The sequence below is a fragment of the Mauremys reevesii genome, linkage group 18 (assembly GCF_016161935.1).
Source record: "Mauremys reevesii isolate NIE-2019 linkage group 18, ASM1616193v1, whole genome shotgun sequence".
NCBI classification, from domain to species: Eukaryota; Metazoa; Chordata; order Testudines; family Geoemydidae; genus Mauremys; species Mauremys reevesii.
Genome location: NC_052640.1, coordinates 11093223 through 11112447, shown reverse-complemented (window position 1 = coordinate 11112447; position 19225 = coordinate 11093223). Strand labels below are relative to the sequence as shown.

The 19225-nt window shown below is 44.2% G+C and overlaps 1 protein-coding gene across 10 annotated transcripts in view; it reads left to right on the top strand.

The window, feature by feature from the left end:
* The window catches only part of TMEM132D (transmembrane protein 132D), a 428384-nt gene that overhangs the window by 120334 nt on the left and 288825 nt on the right, over positions 1–19225 (top strand). For all 10 annotated transcript variants that reach the window (XM_039505741.1, XM_039505734.1, XM_039505733.1 and 7 more), the window contains one exon: positions 8795–9683. In XM_039505741.1, the coding sequence (XP_039361675.1) occupies positions 8923–9683 (761 nt within the window). In that variant the 5' untranslated portion in view covers positions 8795–8922. The remainder of the gene's footprint in view (positions 1–8794; positions 9684–19225) is intronic.

Below are 19225 nucleotides of genomic sequence, written 5' to 3'. Positions count from 1 at the left end.
ATGTCTCATAAGGGCAGGGCAGCGTTGAAACCTTCCCCTTAGCTTTCAGGCGTAGGAACTAGTCTGGCTGCAAAGCCAGGTAAAATTGTCTGAGATCATATTGCGGATTACCTGGCAAAAGGTCTGTAATAGCTTCACTTGTTCACTCAGTGAGTGCAGACAGACAGATGAAGATTGAAAGACATGAAGACAGGGGTGGGGAGTTTCTATGCTGCCACTTGAAGGGAAAGTGCAGTTTACTCTATATAAAAGACGTGGGTGTCTCTTCATTTCATTACCAGCAAGTAAAGGTCTCCCCCCACCTCCTTTAGCACTGCTGCTGTTTACAGGATGGTATGTGGTGGTGGTGTGCCCTGTGAAGTGTCATAGCTTGTCAGGCAAAACTTATCTGTGTGTGTGTGTGTGTTTGTTTTTAAATAGAGCTTTGATTTCATTCTTCGATGGGGGGCAGTAGTGGGGGAGAGGGATTCTAGAATGTAAGTATTACCCCTGCTCTCCTTTCCCACAACCCCCTGTTCCCTGCCCCATTTCCTCTTCATTTGAGGCTCCTTCCCCCCCTAGTTCACACTTCCCAGCTGATCATTCGCCCACCCTCGGCTCCCAGTTATTCTGCTCACCCAGCAGTTTCCCCTCTCCCTGGGGAAGCTCTTTGCTTTTGTAGTTTTTGCATGAATTAGCCAGTCAGATATTGCAGATCCTCGAGCTTAAATCCACCTGCCTAAAGCTACAAACTGCCCTTGTCCTCACTACGATTTAATCTCATGTTAGCTCATTTGAGTTCAGAACAAACCTTTTTTTTCCTAGTGAAGACTCTGCAAAGGCTGAGAGCTCCCTGTCCCCCGTCCCCCCCATTCCCCTCTGTGCTGAGAGGGGCTCTTGAGGGCCCCCTCCTCCTTTCCCCATGCATTGGCAGTGCTGTGAGAGGTGTAGTCCCAAGCCCTGCTGGCCCCCCATACGACATTGGCTGAGTGGAGAGCGAGCCCGGCTCCTTGCAGCAATGCTTCTCCTGCCTAGGTGTGCACGGGCAGGGCTGGAAAGTGCATGATCCCAGCTGCTGGGCACAGATCATAAAATACCATTAAAGATAACAGAAATGATTAATGATGATGAAACAAGAAGCTAGGCTGGTGACCTGTTTTCTGAAAACGGAAGTGCTGCTCAGCAATTGAACGCCTGAGAGTATCTGGAGACATTCAGAGCAGGGTTGAGGCAGGCTCCATAATGTATCAGGCAAATGCTTTTTGTTAATTATAACATTGGATTAATATGAAACACACCAACATCTTCTCTACACAATTTCTTCTAATAAAGAATAAAACCTGCTTTAAAACTACAGTGATAGTTGCCAGCTTCTCCCAGGCTGATTATTTCTGCTGATTAGCACTTTCTCTGTCACAAACCATGTCAACAGCCTTCACTTCCCTGCTGGGAAGTCACTGTAAAACTGGCAACCAGGCTCATTAAGACAGACACCAGCACTGCGCACAGCACTGGAATTATGAAAAAGCCATGGTGGGGTCTCTGGAACATGTTTTAATGATTCCGTTTTGGGTAGGTGTGTACATCGGAGACAGGCCTGAATCAAGGCCCTGTCGCCAAACACTCCTGGACTAGAGTGATCAGACTCTGGATCTAAATATTGCATCTGTCTAGTCACTCAATGTGAATATCACTTTTATTTAGATGGCATCACCACAATTTCCTGTCAGAATAGAACTGTGCACTGACCTGTGCAAAATTCACTTGAGGCTGATGGAGAGAGTGTGTGTGAGAGAGAGAGATATACAGGGAGGTATAGTTTCCTTCCATACGTTGACCCACGTGCACTCAGGACTGAACAATCCTAGTGCAGGATGAGGGACTGTTGAGTTCTAATGCCAGCTCTGATAGTGCTTCTCTCTGTGACTATATGCAAATCACTTAACATCTCTGCTTCAGTTTCCTCATCAGTAAAATAGAGATCATGTTACCTACTTGACAGGGATGTGGGGAGATTGGCCAACTAATATTTTGTTAATTACTTTCAATATATGCAGGAAATATTCTCTCTCATAAAGTATATTCACTCCTGAATTAGTGAGGATAAAGTATTACCACCCGTTATGTTTATTCTGTGTAAACATAATAATGTACTAGACTCTTCGCCTCATTTTTTATTGTGTAATAGCCCATAATGTGGTCATCTAGAATGGTGCACCATTGCTAGAAAATCAGGTACTAAATTACCTCATATGCATGTACAGGATTCTCTCGCTAATTACGGTTTGTTTGTATTACAGTAGGCCCTAGAGGCTTCAGCTGAGATCAAGGCTTGGTGCTGCACAAACACATAGTAAGATACAACCCTTTTCTGAAGTGCCTGCAATCTAAACAGACAAGACAGACAAAAGTGGGGATAAAGGAAGTATTATCCCCATTTTACAGATAGGGAGCAGTGGCACAGAGAGGTTAAATAACTTACCCAAGGAATCTATGGCAGCACCAGGAATTGAACTCTCAGATCTCCTGAGTCCCAGCCCAGTGCCTTAATCACAAGACCATCTCTTTATGATTCTCTCATAACATGTGATGTGACATCAGACAGTCATGACCGCAGTAGCCTCCCTGGCCTTTGCGATCCTCCTGTCACCCACCAGCAGGTCAGTGGCCAGTGGATCCACATGGCGTCACACCCACTGGCCCTATTGCTAACAGCTATTGCACTGAGGGCACCCCTGCAGGGGTGGGTCCTGTGGCATCTAGACTGGAAATGCTCATCAGCCATAACCATAATTTCACTGCCATGATACAACCACCATATAGATTTTTTTCTTAATAAAATGCAAAATGCTCCCACTGCATTTGTGTCATGTTTATTTTTCATGTTGGGAGGCGTTTTCCAAGTTGCAGCTGTTGGACATTTCTGATTGGAATTTGCATTCTTAGGTACTAATAACTCCTTCCCCGGGGGCTTCAGGATAATGAGCCTATTTTAGCCTTTTGCAGTGAATTGCTGAATGTAATTGGTATTTTGGTGGCTCAGAGTAACTAACATCAGTTCAGGTCAACTCAATACTTGTCCAGACAATAAATATTTAGGTCAGATGGCAAGCCAAGTGAAGAGTAATAAAGCATTTGTGGAATAAAGCTTTGGAAATTGGTTCTCTTTGAATGACATCCGTGTTGACCCCTTGTTGCTCTTGTGAATAAGTATAAGGATCTGAGGTTGCCTCAGAAGAATATGCAATTTATGGCTCAATTAGGGTGTGCGTCCTTGAGTACGAAGGTCAGATGTTCAAACAGGAAAAGTTGGACGGTATTTGCCACTCGTATTATTGTTTAACAGTGTGTGTCTTTGCTCTTCAGGACTGACAGTTCCTAGAAAGGATGGAGAGCTTATTCCTTAATATGATAGCCTGCCTCAGGTAATTGCTCGACAGCACAGTTAAGATAGATATCTGGCAGTAAGAGAAGCTCAGTATCATTGAAAATGTTCTTTTCGTGCCCAGTGGCACACAGCATACATTGTTCAGTGGCACTAATGTAGTTCTTGGCTCAGGTAGGGTTAAGCAACAGCAAGTAAATACCATAGGTCCTGATTGTCATTTACATTAAGGCCCCCTTATACCGCTCTGGCAATGTTAAAAGGGCTTTAAAACGAGTGTAAATGCTATTTACAGTCACTGTAAGGCCCCTTTTCATTGCCAGAGAGATACAAGAGGGTTTTAATGTAAATGATGATTAGGCTCAATCATCAAATAATAGACCGATAGGGCTGAAAGAGACCTCAAGAAGTCATCAAATCCACCCCTGTGCACTTAGGCAGGACCCAGTAAACCTAGATCATCCCCGACAGGTGTTCGTCCAACCTGTTCTTAAAAACGTCCAGTGATGGGGATTCCACAGCCTCCCTTGGAAGCTTAGTCCAGAACTTAACTACCCTTGGAGTTGGAGTTTTTTCCTACTCTCTAACCTAAATCCTCCTTGCTGCAGATTAAGCCCATTATTTCTTGTCCTAACTTAAGTGGAGCGGAGAACAACTGATCACATTCCTCTTTAGAACAGCCCGTAACACATTTAAAGACTGTTATCAGGTTACCCCCACCCCCACCCTGCAGTCTTCTTTTCTCAGACTAAACATGTCCTGTTTTTTAACCCTTCTTTATAGGCCAGGTTTTCTAATCTTTCATCATTTTTGTTGCTCTCCTCTGGACTCTCTGATTTGTCCACTGCTTTCCTAAAGTTTGGTGTCCAGAACTGGGCGCAGTACTCCAGCTGAGGCCTCTCCACTACCGAATAGAACAGTACAATTATCTCCCATGTCTAACATACAGGGCTCCTATTAATACACCCCAGAATGATATTAGCCTTGTCACAACTTCATCACATTGTTGACTTATAACCATCTAGCCAGTTATTCTACATTTTGAAGTTGTATATTTGATTTTTCCTTCCTAACTTAAATACTTTGCACATATCTTTATTGAATTTCATTTTGTTGAATTCAGACAAATACTCCAATTTTCCAAGGTCATTTTGAATTCCAACCCTATCTTCCAAAATGCTTGCAACCCCTCCCAGCTGTCATCTGCACGTTTTGTAAGCAGGGGCGGCTCCAGGCCCCAGTACGCCAAGCATGTGCTTGGAGCGGCAAGCTGCGGGGGGCGCTCTGCCGGTCGCCGCGAGGGCGGCAGGCAGGCTGCCTTTGGTGGCTTGCCTGCGGAGGGTCCGCTGGTCCCGTGGCTTCGGTGGACCTCCCGCAGGCAAGCCACCGAAGGCAGCCTGCCTGCCGTGCTTGGGGCGGCAAAATCCCTAGAGCCGCCCCTGTTTGTAAGCATACTCTCTACTCCCATTATCCAAGTCATTAATGAAAAAATGGAATAGTACTGGACACAGGACTGACTCCTGCAGGTCCCTGCTAGATACACTGTCATACTGTGGGGATGTATCTCTAGGGGTGATATTCACCTCTGTGCAGAAAGCCACACCAAAGTTTACTAACCGCTTAAGAACCGCATAATCCCTAACAAGAGAGATTTAAGTGGGACATAAGTGGTGCTTAGGCATGGTGTTAGGGGGTGAATTTCACTCTAGGTTTAAAGATCACATGTTTTGTGTAGCGATTCTTCATTATGGATGTAGCATGAATTATTCTTCTCTCACATAGAGTGGCTTGACAATGGTTCGAACTCCATTAGGCCAGATAGTAATATCACTTGCACCAAATCTGGAAGCGGCACCATTAAAGTCAGTGGAGTTGCATCAGTGTGAGAGAGATCAGAATCAGGCCTATTGACTTCAGGGAGGTTACTCTAGATTTACACTGGTGTAAGTGAGAAGAGAATCAGAATCAGAGAGCAATGCTGCCAACTCTTGTGACTTTTATCACAAGTCTTGTGCTATTTGGTGGAGTTTTTCTTAAATTCCCAGCTCCTGAAGTCATGTGATTACACAAGAATCTCAACTTCCTCTGTTGAAAAAAAAAAATAAGTTTCAAGCCCTCAAGGTTATAGAGAAAAGCTTTAAAATGTGAACCATTAAAACCTGAAGGCAAATAAAAAAACTCTAGATTTATTTATTTTTTAAAATTTCATGATTTTCAGGTGATACCCGACATGAGAATTTTGAGTTCTTGCAGAGTCAAATACATAGCAACCCTCATGCTTTATACAAAAGACTCTGGTGCTCACCACTGATCACTGGGAGCCCCTATAAATGCTTCTTTAACTAGTATGACAGCTACAGCACCGATAGGCATCTGCGCTGACTGCAGAGTCATTGTTCAAGGTCATTCATGGAAGTTGATTCTAGACATGGAAGTTGAAACTAGACAAAATCAGACTAGAAATAAAAGGTGTACATTTTAACAGTCAGGGTAATTAATCATTGGAACAACTTACCAGGGGTTGTGGTGTATTCTCCATCGCTGGCAATTTTGAAGCAAGAATGAATTTCCCCCTCCCCGCCCCCCAAAGATATGCTCTAGTTCAAACAGGAATTAATTCAGGGAAGTGCTATGACCTGTTGTATGCAGAAGGTCAGAATAGATGACCACAGTGGCCTCTTCTGACTTTTTAAACTATGACACCCCAAGAATTGGGGACAGCAGCACTGCTGTGTCCCTGTATAAAAACAAATGTCTGTGGTATTCTATACTAATGATCCAAACCACGACCGAGTACAGTAGTATAGTTACATTTTATGGGGGCCAGGGCTGTAGAACTTTGAAATCAGGGTCGCTAGTCTAGCAGAGTTCTGGGTACTTCTTTCAATGCGCAGTTGAAATGGTAGCCTGCCAGGTCTTCCAACCCCTCAGGGCATCAGTGAGGAGATGTTTGGAGAGGCAATTCAGCATTCCAGCTTCTTTCCTTGTCAAAGTAGGCCTGTGATCTGCAGGGGCTTTCTGGTGACTCTAAGCCACAATGCTGTTTACACGGGTTGTATCAGCGTGCTGATCTTTTCTCAACCTTTTAGTGTTTAATTATGCAAGCCTTTAACACAAACATAAACAGCACAAAGGGATGTCATAAAGCCTGCTGGCAGCAGAGTACACAAGAATGTAACCGCACCATTACTAAAAAGACTTTTATCCCCCCAGTGCACTCTGGGGCTTTTGCCAGTTAAGTTTTTCAGACTCCTGTGAATGTGGGTTGTTTTCCCCCTCATGGCATCATTCAGGGGAATAGTTCTAGGGCGCTCACTCTTTTTAGCCATTATAACGGCTGACATTTGAGTACTTTGACCCCAAACTCTGTAGAGGAGGAAGGACTGGCCGAGTGCTTAGGGTGCTAACCTGGGCCTCTGAAGATCCATCTTTAGTTCCCTGCTTTGTCACAGGTTGCCTGTGACACCTTGGGCGTGTCATTGAGTGTCTCTGCTCCCTGCCTGTAAAATGAATAGAATTGCCCTCCCCTGCCTCCCCGGGGTGTTACGAGGGTTAAATTCACTAAAGGGTTACACACTTTGTTGCATCCATAGGCTGAGCACATTGCATACACCAGGAGCCCTTGCACTTCTCCATTCCCTGGGTGTCACCCTCCAATCCCCATCTATTTCAGGGAGCCTCTGTAAACCCCTCCAGCATGTGACCATGTGCCGGGGGTTGTGTGTGTCTGCTTCCATTTGTACCATTGGCCTCCATTTGCCCTACTCATGGCAAGGGCTCTGTGTGCCCCCTCTTCCCCCCAGTCCATATCCTTAGGAATGAGAGGTTATTTGAGCCTCCAGGTCCATTCATTTCTAATACTCTCTGCTAGGACGGCCAAGGAGGATGCCAGTAGTGGTGCTTTCTGTGATATGGATAGTTGTCCATTAGGACCTGGATAAAGAATCCATCTCAGGGTGTGTATACAGAGAGCTTCCCAACACGGATCGATGGACAGGGGCTAGAGCAGTGTTTCTCAAACTGGGGTCGCCGCTTGTTCAGGGAAAGCCCCTGGCAGGCTGGGCTGGTTTGTTTACCTGCCCTGTCCGCAGGTCTGGCCGATCGCGGCTCCCACTGGCCGCAATGGGGGCTGCTGGAAGCGACGGTCAGTACGTCCCTCGGCTCGCGTTGCTTTCAGCAGCCCCCATTGGCCCTGAGCAGCGAACCGCGGCCAGTGGGAGCTGTTATCGGCCGGACCTGCGGACGGGGCAGGTAAACAAACCAGCCTGGCCTGTCAGGGGATTTCCCTACACAAGCGGTGACCCCAGTTTGAGAAACACTGGGCTAGTGCTCTACAATTAGCTCTTTAGACAGTGCTTTGAAATTGCTGTTCTAGTTGGATCTTGGGCTCTGAAGCCCAGCCCCCTCTTTAAGCTTCAGAGCATGAGCTCCAGCCCAAGCTGCAACTTCAAAGCACTGTCTGTAGAGCTATTTTTAGTAGATCGCTATCGCAAGCCTGCTAGCCCAAGTCTGTCAACCAGGGCTGGGAGTCTCGCTCCAAAATGCTACATTAACATACCCTTATAGGCCATAAAACAACAGTCACCTGGTCACTACCAGCCTGGGATGGATTCACGTCAGCTTCCTAGAGGCTAAAGTTTCTGTAGCCATTATCAATACTAGCACCTTGGCTTAATAATGCCTGAGAGACGGTCCCTTTAGGATCGTCATAAGGCACTTTGTAGTGAGAGTGCTTGTAATACTCCCACTGGCTCCTAGATGAGCAGAGTTAAGCTAGTGCAAAACGCTTTGGGAATTCCCATCCTTAGATTCTGCAGCGATGGGCACTAATCCGTCAGGCATAAATAAAGGGCTTCAGTCCCAGAGGTGCCAGGTTGGACTAAATTCACACAAATATTTCAAAATAAGTACATGTGTGTAACAAGTAGGAGAGAGAGTGTGATCCAGTAGACAGGACTGGATGGGTCTCCCTGGCCTATTCCCACCTCTGCCTCTAGCATGCTGTTTGACCTTTGGAAAATCTCTTTCACTCTCTGGTTTTGCTTCCCCTTTGTTTGCCTTGACTATTTAGTCTGTAACCTCTTGTAGGGACTGTCTCTTACTATGTGTATGTACTATGTCTTGCATAACAGGGTTTAGTCTTGGCCGGGATATCTAAGCATCGCTGTTGTACTACTCCCACTAACTCTTTATCCAACAATTTGGGGAATAATTGTAAGATATTTCTATGTGCCTGATATAATTGAGAACACTGAAACAAAAATGAAAGCAGGTCACTTACTTTCTGTCTGCCTTTCCAAATACTCCAGGTTCCCACAAGAGTCATGTTGTGACATGGGCTCAGATTGCATCAGATCGCATCCTGATGCTGAATGTTTCCAAATTTTCTTTAGCATTTTGAACTTCTAAACTCTCCTTTCCTTTCAACAGTAACCGAGAGTCGAGGCATCCTGGAGAGTATACAGAGATTTTCTTTGCTGCCAACTTATCTGCCTGTGAGCTATCATATCCACAATGCGGACGTTTCCTTCTTTCTTAAGGAAGCCAACCAGGATATCATGAGGAACTCTAGTTTGCAATCCCGGGTGGAGTCCTTCCTAATCTATAAATCCAAGAGGCCACCTGTATTAAATGCCAGCTATGGACCCTTTTCCGTTGAACAAATAGTGCCGCAGGACCTAATGTTGTCTTCAAATCCATTTGGATCCACCAACAAGTTTTCCTTTAATTGGAAACTCAAAGCCTATATCATGAGTGACAAAATTTACCTGAGCAAGCCCAGAGTCCAGATCCTGTTCTACATTGTGGGCAGGGACTGGGATGACTACAGTACCACGGAGAGGCTGCCTTGCCTGCGGGTGTTTGCCTTCCGCGAGACGAGGGAAGTCCGAGGCAGCTGCAGGCTGAAGGGGGATCTGGGATTGTGCGTGGCCGAGTTGGAACTCCTGCCGAGCTGGTTTAACCCCCCCACGGTGGTGTCCGGCCGCAAGAAAACGACGGATCAATCTGAAGGGAGCCCTGTGGAACTTTACTACACCATCCAGCCGGGGGACGAGACCGGGGAGTGCACTAAAGAGGATGTAAGGAAAAGTAATGGGATCAGACTGGGAGGCAACGATATTGATGAATCAGTACCTCCTTTGCAGAGAATTGGAAGTGTTTTCCTTTACCAGACATATGGTGGCCCTTCCTTAAGTGAAATGAGGTTGGATAACAACATCGCCATCCAATATATACCAAAGACTGTCAAACAAGGTGATATTTTGACTTTTCTTGTGTCTATTAATAGAAATTCAACGGAGGACCAGTTCACACTGAGGTAAGTTCTTTCTAAATTCCTCTGTTAAACTGAAAATCAGATGGCAGGGGTTTTTGTTGTTGCTGTTGTTGGCTTTTGTTGTACTGGAAGTCTCTTTCGCAAGGGTAATTGATGGTAGCTTTCCAACAATTGCTGCTTTATAGATGAGATTTAAGCAGTGTTGCTCATTTGATTCAATCTAGCAAATGTTGCCTTCTTCCTTTTCTATTATCCAGTCAAATATAGAGTGACCTGGCTGAGGAACAGTCTATGAACAAGAGGCCAGCTGCCTTTGAGAAACTTCTGAGTAGTGCAAATGGGACATTTGAGAGCCATTTACTTGGCAGTAGGAGAAACTGTAAATTTCCTCCTGACCTGGATCTTGCAGAGCTCCTAGAGCAGTGATACTCAGGGTACGTCTACACTACTCGCCGGATCGGCGGGTAGTGATCGATCTATCGGGGATCGATGTACCGCTTCTCGTCTAGATGCGATAAATCAATTCCCAAACGCACTCCCCATCGACTCCAGAACTCCACCAGGGCGAGAGGTGGAAGCAGAGTGGTGGCCATCGATCCTGCACCGCGAGGACGCGAAGTACGTGATTCTAAGTTGATCTAAGATACGTCGACTTCAGCTACGCTATTCTCGTAGCTGAAGTTGCATATCTTAGATCGATATTCTCTCTCCCCAACCCCCTCCAACCCCCATGTGTAGACCAGGCCTCAGATTGAGGCCTGAGAGACGCAAATGGCTCTTTGCCTCCTGCGGCTCTTTGCTGCACATGATATTAAAATACTGTGTGATTTAATAATTAACCAATCAGGATGCTTTAAGTATGTTATCAGCCAATTGTAGAATACTTGATCAGTCATTTTGCTGTGAGGAAAAAATAAATAAATAGTAAATGAAACAATTCACACTATTGTGGCTCTTTTGGGTAATGTTGATCGCTCATTTGACTCCTGAATCACTGAGGTCTGAGTATCACTGCCCTAGACATAACTTAGAGCCTCTTGTTAAAACGACTACATGCCCTGCACCCTGCCTGGCCTGTAAACCCTATTAGGTTGTTTAATATTTTCTTTTTAGGAATCCCAAACATCCCATGATGAAAATAAATAAAATATATTTTTTCCCCTCAACCCAAGTGAGAAGTTCCTTAGTTTGAATGAAAACTGTACCTTGCAGTGCACCACCACTCTGTTGTACTTGGTTGCTTCTTTGGCAGCCCAGGATTTCAGGCCATACTGTAGCAAGCTTGGAGTGCTTACAGGGCATCAGGAGATTAACCAGAAGGCTTCAGTGGACAGTAAATTCACACTACATGCAAGTGACGTTCTCCCCAGTGGATTCTCTAGTTTCAAGCTTGTCACTCTCTCTATACCAATAGCTTGTACTACCATGGAAGAGAGGTGCACAGGGCTAATTCTTGTCTATTATTCCCTACCAATGAGTGATGTCACTTCTTTGAGTGTTGGAGGTAAATGTCATAGTCTATAGTCTAGACTTCTGAGACTGAATAGCTACGACTGTGCTCTGTGACATGTCTTTCTGGGAGATGAGCTGCAGCAAACAGATTCAGGGAACATTCAAGCACCGTGCCTCCATATGAGAGGATACCGCCCTCTTGGCAAGCAGTTTACTGTCCAATGTAACAAATATCTTAGGCAGACACTCCACAGTGAGCAGCTTCTCTGCACGGTTGAGACGTAGGGCATAGAACTCAGCACCTTCTACTCCAAAAACAGTTTCCAAAGCTTTAGTGCTCTGACTTGAGGTAAAAAGAAACCTCCATTCTCTGCCAGTTGTATTAACTTGAACCCCAAATTCTCTGGCTAAAGCCACCTCAGCTTCTTAGAAATCTGAATTATAAACCAGCACAAGGCAGAAATGGATCCTGATCTCCCAACGTGAGGAAATATTGGACCTGATTCTTCATTCAATTATGCAGGCTTAATTCCACTGAAGTCAATGGCGTAGCGCCAGTGTAAAACTGGTGAGAGTGGAGGACAGGGTGCATTATTTTTCTGCCACCAAATGAAATTATTTTCCTTCTCGAAGCGTGCAAGATACGGACTGGGTGAGCTAGGTGGCTTCTGCTGTCTAACACTTGCTGTAAAATTGCTTTCTGCTTTGGATATGCTGGTTAAAGCTGGTTTGGTAAGTGTGACTAGGACAGTGGTTCTCAAACTTTTATATTGGTGACCCCTTTCACACAGCAAGCCTCTGAGTGCGACCCCCCCTTATAAATTAAAAACACTTGTTTATATATTTAACACCATTATAAATGGTGGCTGCAAAGTGTGGTTTGGGATGGAGGCTGACAGCTCGTGATAACCTTGCGATCCCCTGAGGGGTCCCAACCCCCAGTTTGAGAACCCCTGGACTAGGACATGCAGTAGCTCCTTACAGTACCTAGTATCTGTTGAAAACATCTTTTTTTTGTTTTTTTCCTTGAGTCAGAAAGGAAGCAGTCTGGATCTTGGGCAGATAACTAATCTGTGAGCTGTTAACAGACAGGGAGTTGGTTTTCATTATAAAGATTATAGACCTTTTCAGTCTAAAGCAGAATAAATACAAGCACTTTTCTTAATTGTGTTTACATTGAGACTTTCGGGGCCTAAAAAGTTGATATTGAAGCACTTATATGCTACTTAACTGTGATCATTAAAAAGTAGAGCTGGCCAGAGGATGACAATTCATAAAGCTATTTGAAATCTGGCTTCATTTTTCATATGAATGAAATGCAAAAACGTCAGAATTCTGGGGAAAAATTGTTAGCATTGATTGAAATGCTTGGTTTCGTGTTTCATTTTATAATATATAAAATACAAAATTAGAAAAAGAAAAATCATTTCAAAATAAAAATATCAAAATGGGATATTTTGGCATTATTAGAATTTTGTGAAAAAAAAAATTTTTTTGGCCAAAATCATGTTGATTTCTGAAGCATTTCACTTCCGATGGAACTGTATTTCCTTTTAAAAAATGGTCCTGTTGAGGGTTTTCCAGCTAGTGCTACTTAAAAGAAAGGCTTGCTGTAGTAGCAAAGTTGTTAAATGTGTTTCTGAAGCATCTCTGCCTGTCTGTCTCTAATTTAGCTACCATAGCTCTAATGTATTTTTTTAATTCCTCTGTCATCACTGGAGTATCTAAGTTCCCCCTTTGCCGCTCAGTGAAATACACGGAGCTAACGCAGAGTCTGGGGAGCTGCTGTTTGTATACGGCTTGTGGCATAGGTCAGCAAGCAAACCACTAGAGGAGTGCTAAGAAAGGACAAATGTTGAGGTCTATTCAGTACTTCCAGGGAGAGTCACCCCGTGTCAAGGACTAGTGTAACCCCAGTTGTTGAGTGGGGAATAATGCTTGGTGCTGGCCCTCTGCACGGGTGAATTTCACCATCTGCGGTTACCCATTGGAGCAGCCTAACAATATTTAGCATAGGCATTTTTCTATTTGTAATGTAATTTTGGGGAGGAGAGGGGAGAACTGAGGCAAAGATTTACAAAGATGCCTGTGGCTTTGGTGTCCAATTCCTTTTGGACTGGGTCTGCCCTGTAGGGCATTCAGTTCCCCCATGCGGCTTTGAAAATCCTACCCTGAGTGTTCAGACGTGCGAAGGGTGAGATGGCGTGCTCCAAAACCCATGGTAAATGGAGGCTGCATATTCTGAACATCTTCCTGATATTGAGCTGTGTTAGGCTGTGTAATCGTGGGGGAAGCCTAGTCACTTGGGTTGTTTTAAAACTAGATTGGACACTGCAGCAAAAAAACAATCCTCCTTTGGTCCCCAGGAGGTGGATGGCATGGTTTAATAGGTCTCTTCCGTCTCGAACATTTGTGGTGCTATCAAAGATTTGCATACAAGGCTGCAGTAGAATAAGTGCAGGCATATATAGACACCCTCTTAGCATTCATTTTGCTGGTATTCTTAATGCCAAGGATCTATGAGTTAAAAGACATTAATGGCAGGGCAATTTAAATCTCTCTCTCAAACTCTGCCCTGTGACTGAAGTAAGATTTGCTATCATAAAATAGGACCTGACATGTCAGTCTAGTATACCATTATATTGCATGACCCTGCCTTGCACTTTGCCAGTTACAGTACTGGTAATTTGCAGTCTAGCAGCCTATTCTGATTTCAGAATGCACAGCCCTGCGTGCGAGTAATAGAAACCATCACGGTGTTTTCCTCAAAACGAATTGTTTTCAAATCACTGAGATTTTGAAATCTGTCGTGGTTTGCAGAAATACAAATCTGTGAGCTTCAGAAGGGGCTGCTGCCCGCTCTGGAAACATGAAGGCACAAATGTCAGTGTTAAAGCTGTCAATTATCAGGGGGTAGCCGTGTTAGTCTGTATCCACAAAACAACCAGGTGTCCGGTGGCACCTTAAAGACTAACAGATTTTTGTGGGCAAAAGCTTTCGTAGGTAAAAAAAACAACACTTCTTCAGATGTATCCATTTTTACCCACAAAATCTTATGCCCACATAAATCTGTTAGTCTTTAAGGTGCCACCGGATTCCTTGTTGTTTTAGCGTTAAGGCTGCAACCATTAATCCTTAATTCCATAGGTTGGGGAGGAGCAGGGGGAAGCAGGAATGGCTGCTGACACCCAGCACTGGGAACAGCCAATGGAAAAACCCCAGTAGCTCAACATAGTGGAATAAGATCCAGCAAGAGTGAAATTCAGCAGGAATGACAATGTCCCTTTCAATCCCGGATCAGGTGGTGGAGCGCTTAGGTTGTAATAAATGCACAATTTTTATTGGATGATATAATAAAAAAAAAACTTGTGAGTGAATGCAAGATGCGTAAGAGTGAGGGATGAGTAACAGACCCAAGCCAGTTTTCCACATGCAGTTCTGCCTGTGCACCAGAACCCTGGCTACTGACATGTGAACTGCAAATGGACCGTATGGTATGGATGCACAACCAGGCCTTTTGCAAAACCTCATTCTAGCCTGTGACCCTCCAATAGTCCCCTAGTTTTCTCCCTTTGACTCCCCAATTGTACACAGCTACAGCTCTGCTTCCGCTGCTTTTGATTATGCTTGGGAAATCTTCTCTTTGCAGTGGTAGTGGTGGCAGGATCTTCAGGAGAAGGATACCGGTCCTTCTCCACTCCTATAGCTCTAACATAAATTAGGGGCTTGATGAAGAAATTACTGGATGAGGTTGTTTGGCCTGTGTTTATGCAAGAGGTCAGACCAGACAATCATAACGGTCCCTTCTTACCTTTAAAATCTATGAATTTATTGTCCGTGATTAGGGAAAAATGATGGCCATATTTCACCCAAACTCTGCCCACAATTCAAATGTAGCTAGACATTTCTGCTTTAAAAATATCAGCAGTGAAATAATTAACAATTTTGACATTAAATTGTCATCATTAAGCGTCAGAGTTTACAGGGAACAGCAACAAGACCCAGCATATCAGCCGTTGGACATTTCTAGGCTTCTGCACCTGTCCTGCAAAGTACATGGAGAGGCAAAAAATTAACCTGTCTAAGCAACCTGAATATGAACGAAGACAGACAAGTTCATTTAGTTGTGAGAGACGGAGAAGGTTTGGTCTGGCTGTGAAACCTGATCACACTGTTTCACTTATGATCTAAATGAGCATTTGAACTCAAAACTTGAAGGATGCGTGGATCCCTTGGCCTGCCTTGCCCCGGATGCATGCTCTTTTTGACTACTTTGCAACCATGTTATGCTGTTTTGTGGCAATACAGGATCAAAGTCAGGTCTTGCATACATGGGTCTGAAGTATAAAGCCATGAATAGTAAAGGCAGCCACTCAACACTTGTACATCTACACAGCACTTAACTGTTCCAACTGTTGTGGCTGCACTTTGTAAATGAGATCACATTGAAGGTGGAGCTGGTTGGGAACTTTTTGATGAACTTTTTGTTGGAAAAACGGGTTAGTAATGTATTAGTTTTGATGAATCTTTCAGGGAAGGTTTCTGTCCAGGATGGAATTTCTGGTCAAAATCAAGAGAGACCCATTTCAGCATAGCCAATAGCTCCAGTGTTTAGAGCACTCACCAGGGATGTGTGGGAGCCCTAGGTTCAAGTCCCTGGTCTTGAATTTGGGTCTCCACATCCTAGCTGAATACCCTTAACCAGTGGGCTATTGATTCTGGAGTGGGAATCTTTCTGTTTTTCATTAACATTTTCATATTAAGTCTTGGTTTTATTCCACATCAGAATGGAAACAAATGTCAAAATCTCAAAGTTTTTCACAGAAGGGAATTCATGTCTCCCAGACACCGTACTCCGGTGCCTTGCACTGGTTTCCAGGCTCTCACTGCTCTAGTCAGTTTTAACAGTGTATTGTGGGATATCTCCTGGAGGCCAGAGGAATTGAGAGGAAGGGGGTTTGACTGCCATAATCCCACCTGCTGTATCTCAGAATTCAGCTGGTGCCTGGCCCATTGCCAAACAACTCTCAGTCAGCATGGAAGAGGCCCAGAGGGATGCAGCATTCCTGTCCCTTACTGAGATTGAAAAGCAGATCCTGCTACACTTGAGAGCTTTAGGCTGCACTGTCAGATTAGTGCATAAGAACAAGGAAATGAAACCGACTAGAAACAAGGTTGTCCAAGCTGAGTGAAGTGCAGAATAGAAAGATGCAGCTTAAATAGTGAAAAGCACGTTGGTTTATTATTTTAAAAAATTCTGATAGCTTTAATAAATTATTAGGAACACAAAGAAGACAATTTTACAATTTTAAATAACATAGATGAGCAAAGCATGTGCTCAGTTACACCAGTATAAATCCAGAGAGAAAGTCTGCTATGATTCAGAGGGCTTATCTCAATGAACAGTGAGAGTGTGGCAAACTGGGGTGAAAGTCTACAGCGCACTAGCTTGCCTTGGACTAACTGTCCATGTCAACCCTGCTGCTGGGCACTAACAGTCCCCTAGTGCACTCCGACCTACTCCCTAGTCAATCAAAGTGCATTAGGGAGGTTTTGGCGTGCAGTAGCAGCGTCCACGTGGACAGCACAGCGAGCTAGTGCGCTGTAGATTTACACTGCAGCTTGCCATGCACTGACCGTTCATCTACACAAGCCCAGAGTTTGACTCATGGTTCTGAACAAAAGTGTTCCTGTAACAATGAAAGTCAACCTGACAGAATTGCATGGACCAACAGTTCCATTTATTGCCCAAGCGCTGTGTTTTGATGAAACCCAAATGACATGCTTAGTGTTTACCCATCTTGAAATTAGTTTATGATCTGTGAAAATTAAGTTTTCAAAAACTTTTAATTAAAAAAAAAAGTTTCTACAAAACAGTGCAGCTGTTCTCTCTCCCTTTCAATTAAACTGCAATGGTGCCAGGTTGGCCACTCGTGGATATATGGCTTCTTTAGAAAGATGTAACAAAAAATTAGGAAACATTTTATGAGGCTGTTAACAAGGACCCAAGTTAAGATCCATTGATTGTGTGCACATAATGGCGTGTTAATTTCCATGAAAATGGACCCACCCGCCCATGCAGCATGCACTGTTTCCTTTCTACTTTCTAACAATATATTTCCTTTTATAACTTGTAACACTGTTACTTGAAGAACAAGATAAATAATGAGCCATATCCTCAGCTGGCATTGTAGCTCCACTGAAGTCAATGTAGCTATGTTGGTTTCCACCAGTGGAGGATCTGGCTTAAGCACTGTAGCCAGACCACAATAGAGTTCTATTCCTCCAGTGTCACCAACTCTTGTGATTTTTTTTTTAATTGCAAGTCTTAGGATATTTGGTGTTTGGTTTTTTTTCTTACAGTCCCAGCTCCCAGAGTCATGTGATCATTTTAGAATTTCATCTTTCATTTGAAAAGGAAAAGTGAGGTTCTAGCCCTCAGTGCTGATGGGGCAAAACATGAAACATGATTGGCTCAATAATCAGAAGGCAAATAAAGATATTTGTTATTTTTGAGCCAACTTCCTGATTGTTTGGGGTTGGCAATACTTGTGTTCAGAATATGGCATGAACCAGAACCAGAGCTACGTTTTGGGGGAAAGATGTTCTTTTTGCTCAGTTGCACATCATTTGTAGGTGTGGGTCAGCTGTTAATTCTCAGGCTCACAGTGTTACTGGGGTCTAAACCCCCCTACTCCACCGGCAACAACTCTGGGACTTCCACAGTGACGATACACAGTGTATTGCAGGAGAGGGATGGGGTTGCCAAATGGTTTCTCCAGATGATACATTTAATCAAGGTGCCTTTCGGTGCAGGTGCAAATTAAAGTTCTCTTAATGCCATGAAAAAAGAGTAGAAGATCGTCCTGGCCAAAGATCCCTCTGAAGAGATGTATTTAGGATATTCCACACTTGGCATTTTTTCATGAAGATGGCTACACCCTCAGCAACAAAAAGTGAAAAGCTATTGAGGCCCTATTACTGCAACCGATTCCAGGGGAATTGGGCATCTCCTTTGCCTTTTTCAATACTCCGCTACCCTGCAGTTCTAGTATCTGCTTGCTGGAAGAAGGAGACATGCAGTCTCAGTAGCTCTGTCCAAGCAGAGTGGATGGTACACCCGTTGGCTTGCCCTGTACATCTTGACAGGGGAAAGCAGCCAGTGAAGGGGAAGCCCTGTGCAAGTTTCCTTCTCAGCCGAGACCCACTTATGGCCAAAGTTTTGCTAGCAGTGGTAGGGGCTGTCCCACCCTTCTCCCTCGCTGTCAAAACTGTGACTATTTGTTGTTTGCATAAAATGGCTGCTGCATTTCTGCTCACCGTGAGGAAGTGTTACTTGGCAGAGCGTCACACGTATGGTAGGTTCCCTATAAAACCAAATTTGGTTTTGTTTTTATAACTCCATTAACAGTAACAAGAGATGGGTGCAGATGGCTGAACTGAAAATATACCCCTGAGCCTCGCAATGGGAACAAACAAAAGTTGTTAGCAGAGCGGGAGGAGGAACAAGTTGTGAAAATTTTTTTCACTGTTTGAATGAAATCATGTGGCTGTCGTCAAATATGGGAATCCGAAAAATGCAGGGCTGCCTAACAAAGCTCATCACATGGCGTCAGATATTTTCGAGTGGAAAGGTAACTCAGTGTAGCGGAGGTATGTGTTTCAAGTTCCCATGTTGTAACCAGTGAGATTTTCTAGAGCTGGCTATTTGAGCTGGGATTATGACTTCGAAAACCCATGGCTGTATCCTGCTCTGCTTATTTGGGGGGAAACTAGGAATATAAAGGAAAATCTCAGTTTTCAGGGGAGCGGGAGAGAAATTCCTAGTCCTTTTTTGCAAAGGCAGTGGTGACAGTCTAAAACGATAAAACCCGATTGCTGGGATTGAATGAAACAAGCAGCTGGGCTCCACTTGTGCAGCTCGAGGCTGTGGTGACCTAACAATCAATTGTGCATGCACACACGAAGCAATTTGTATGTAAAATCAATGACAGTTAGGGGTGTATTCCAAAGAATTTCACTAACCCACCCCAGAATCCTTGGGCTAGTCCTGCACAAAGTCGGGGGAGACTAGTGAGAAAGAATTAGTCGTGACTTTGTGGGGAGGAGGGTGGCCAGGGCAAAAAATCCCT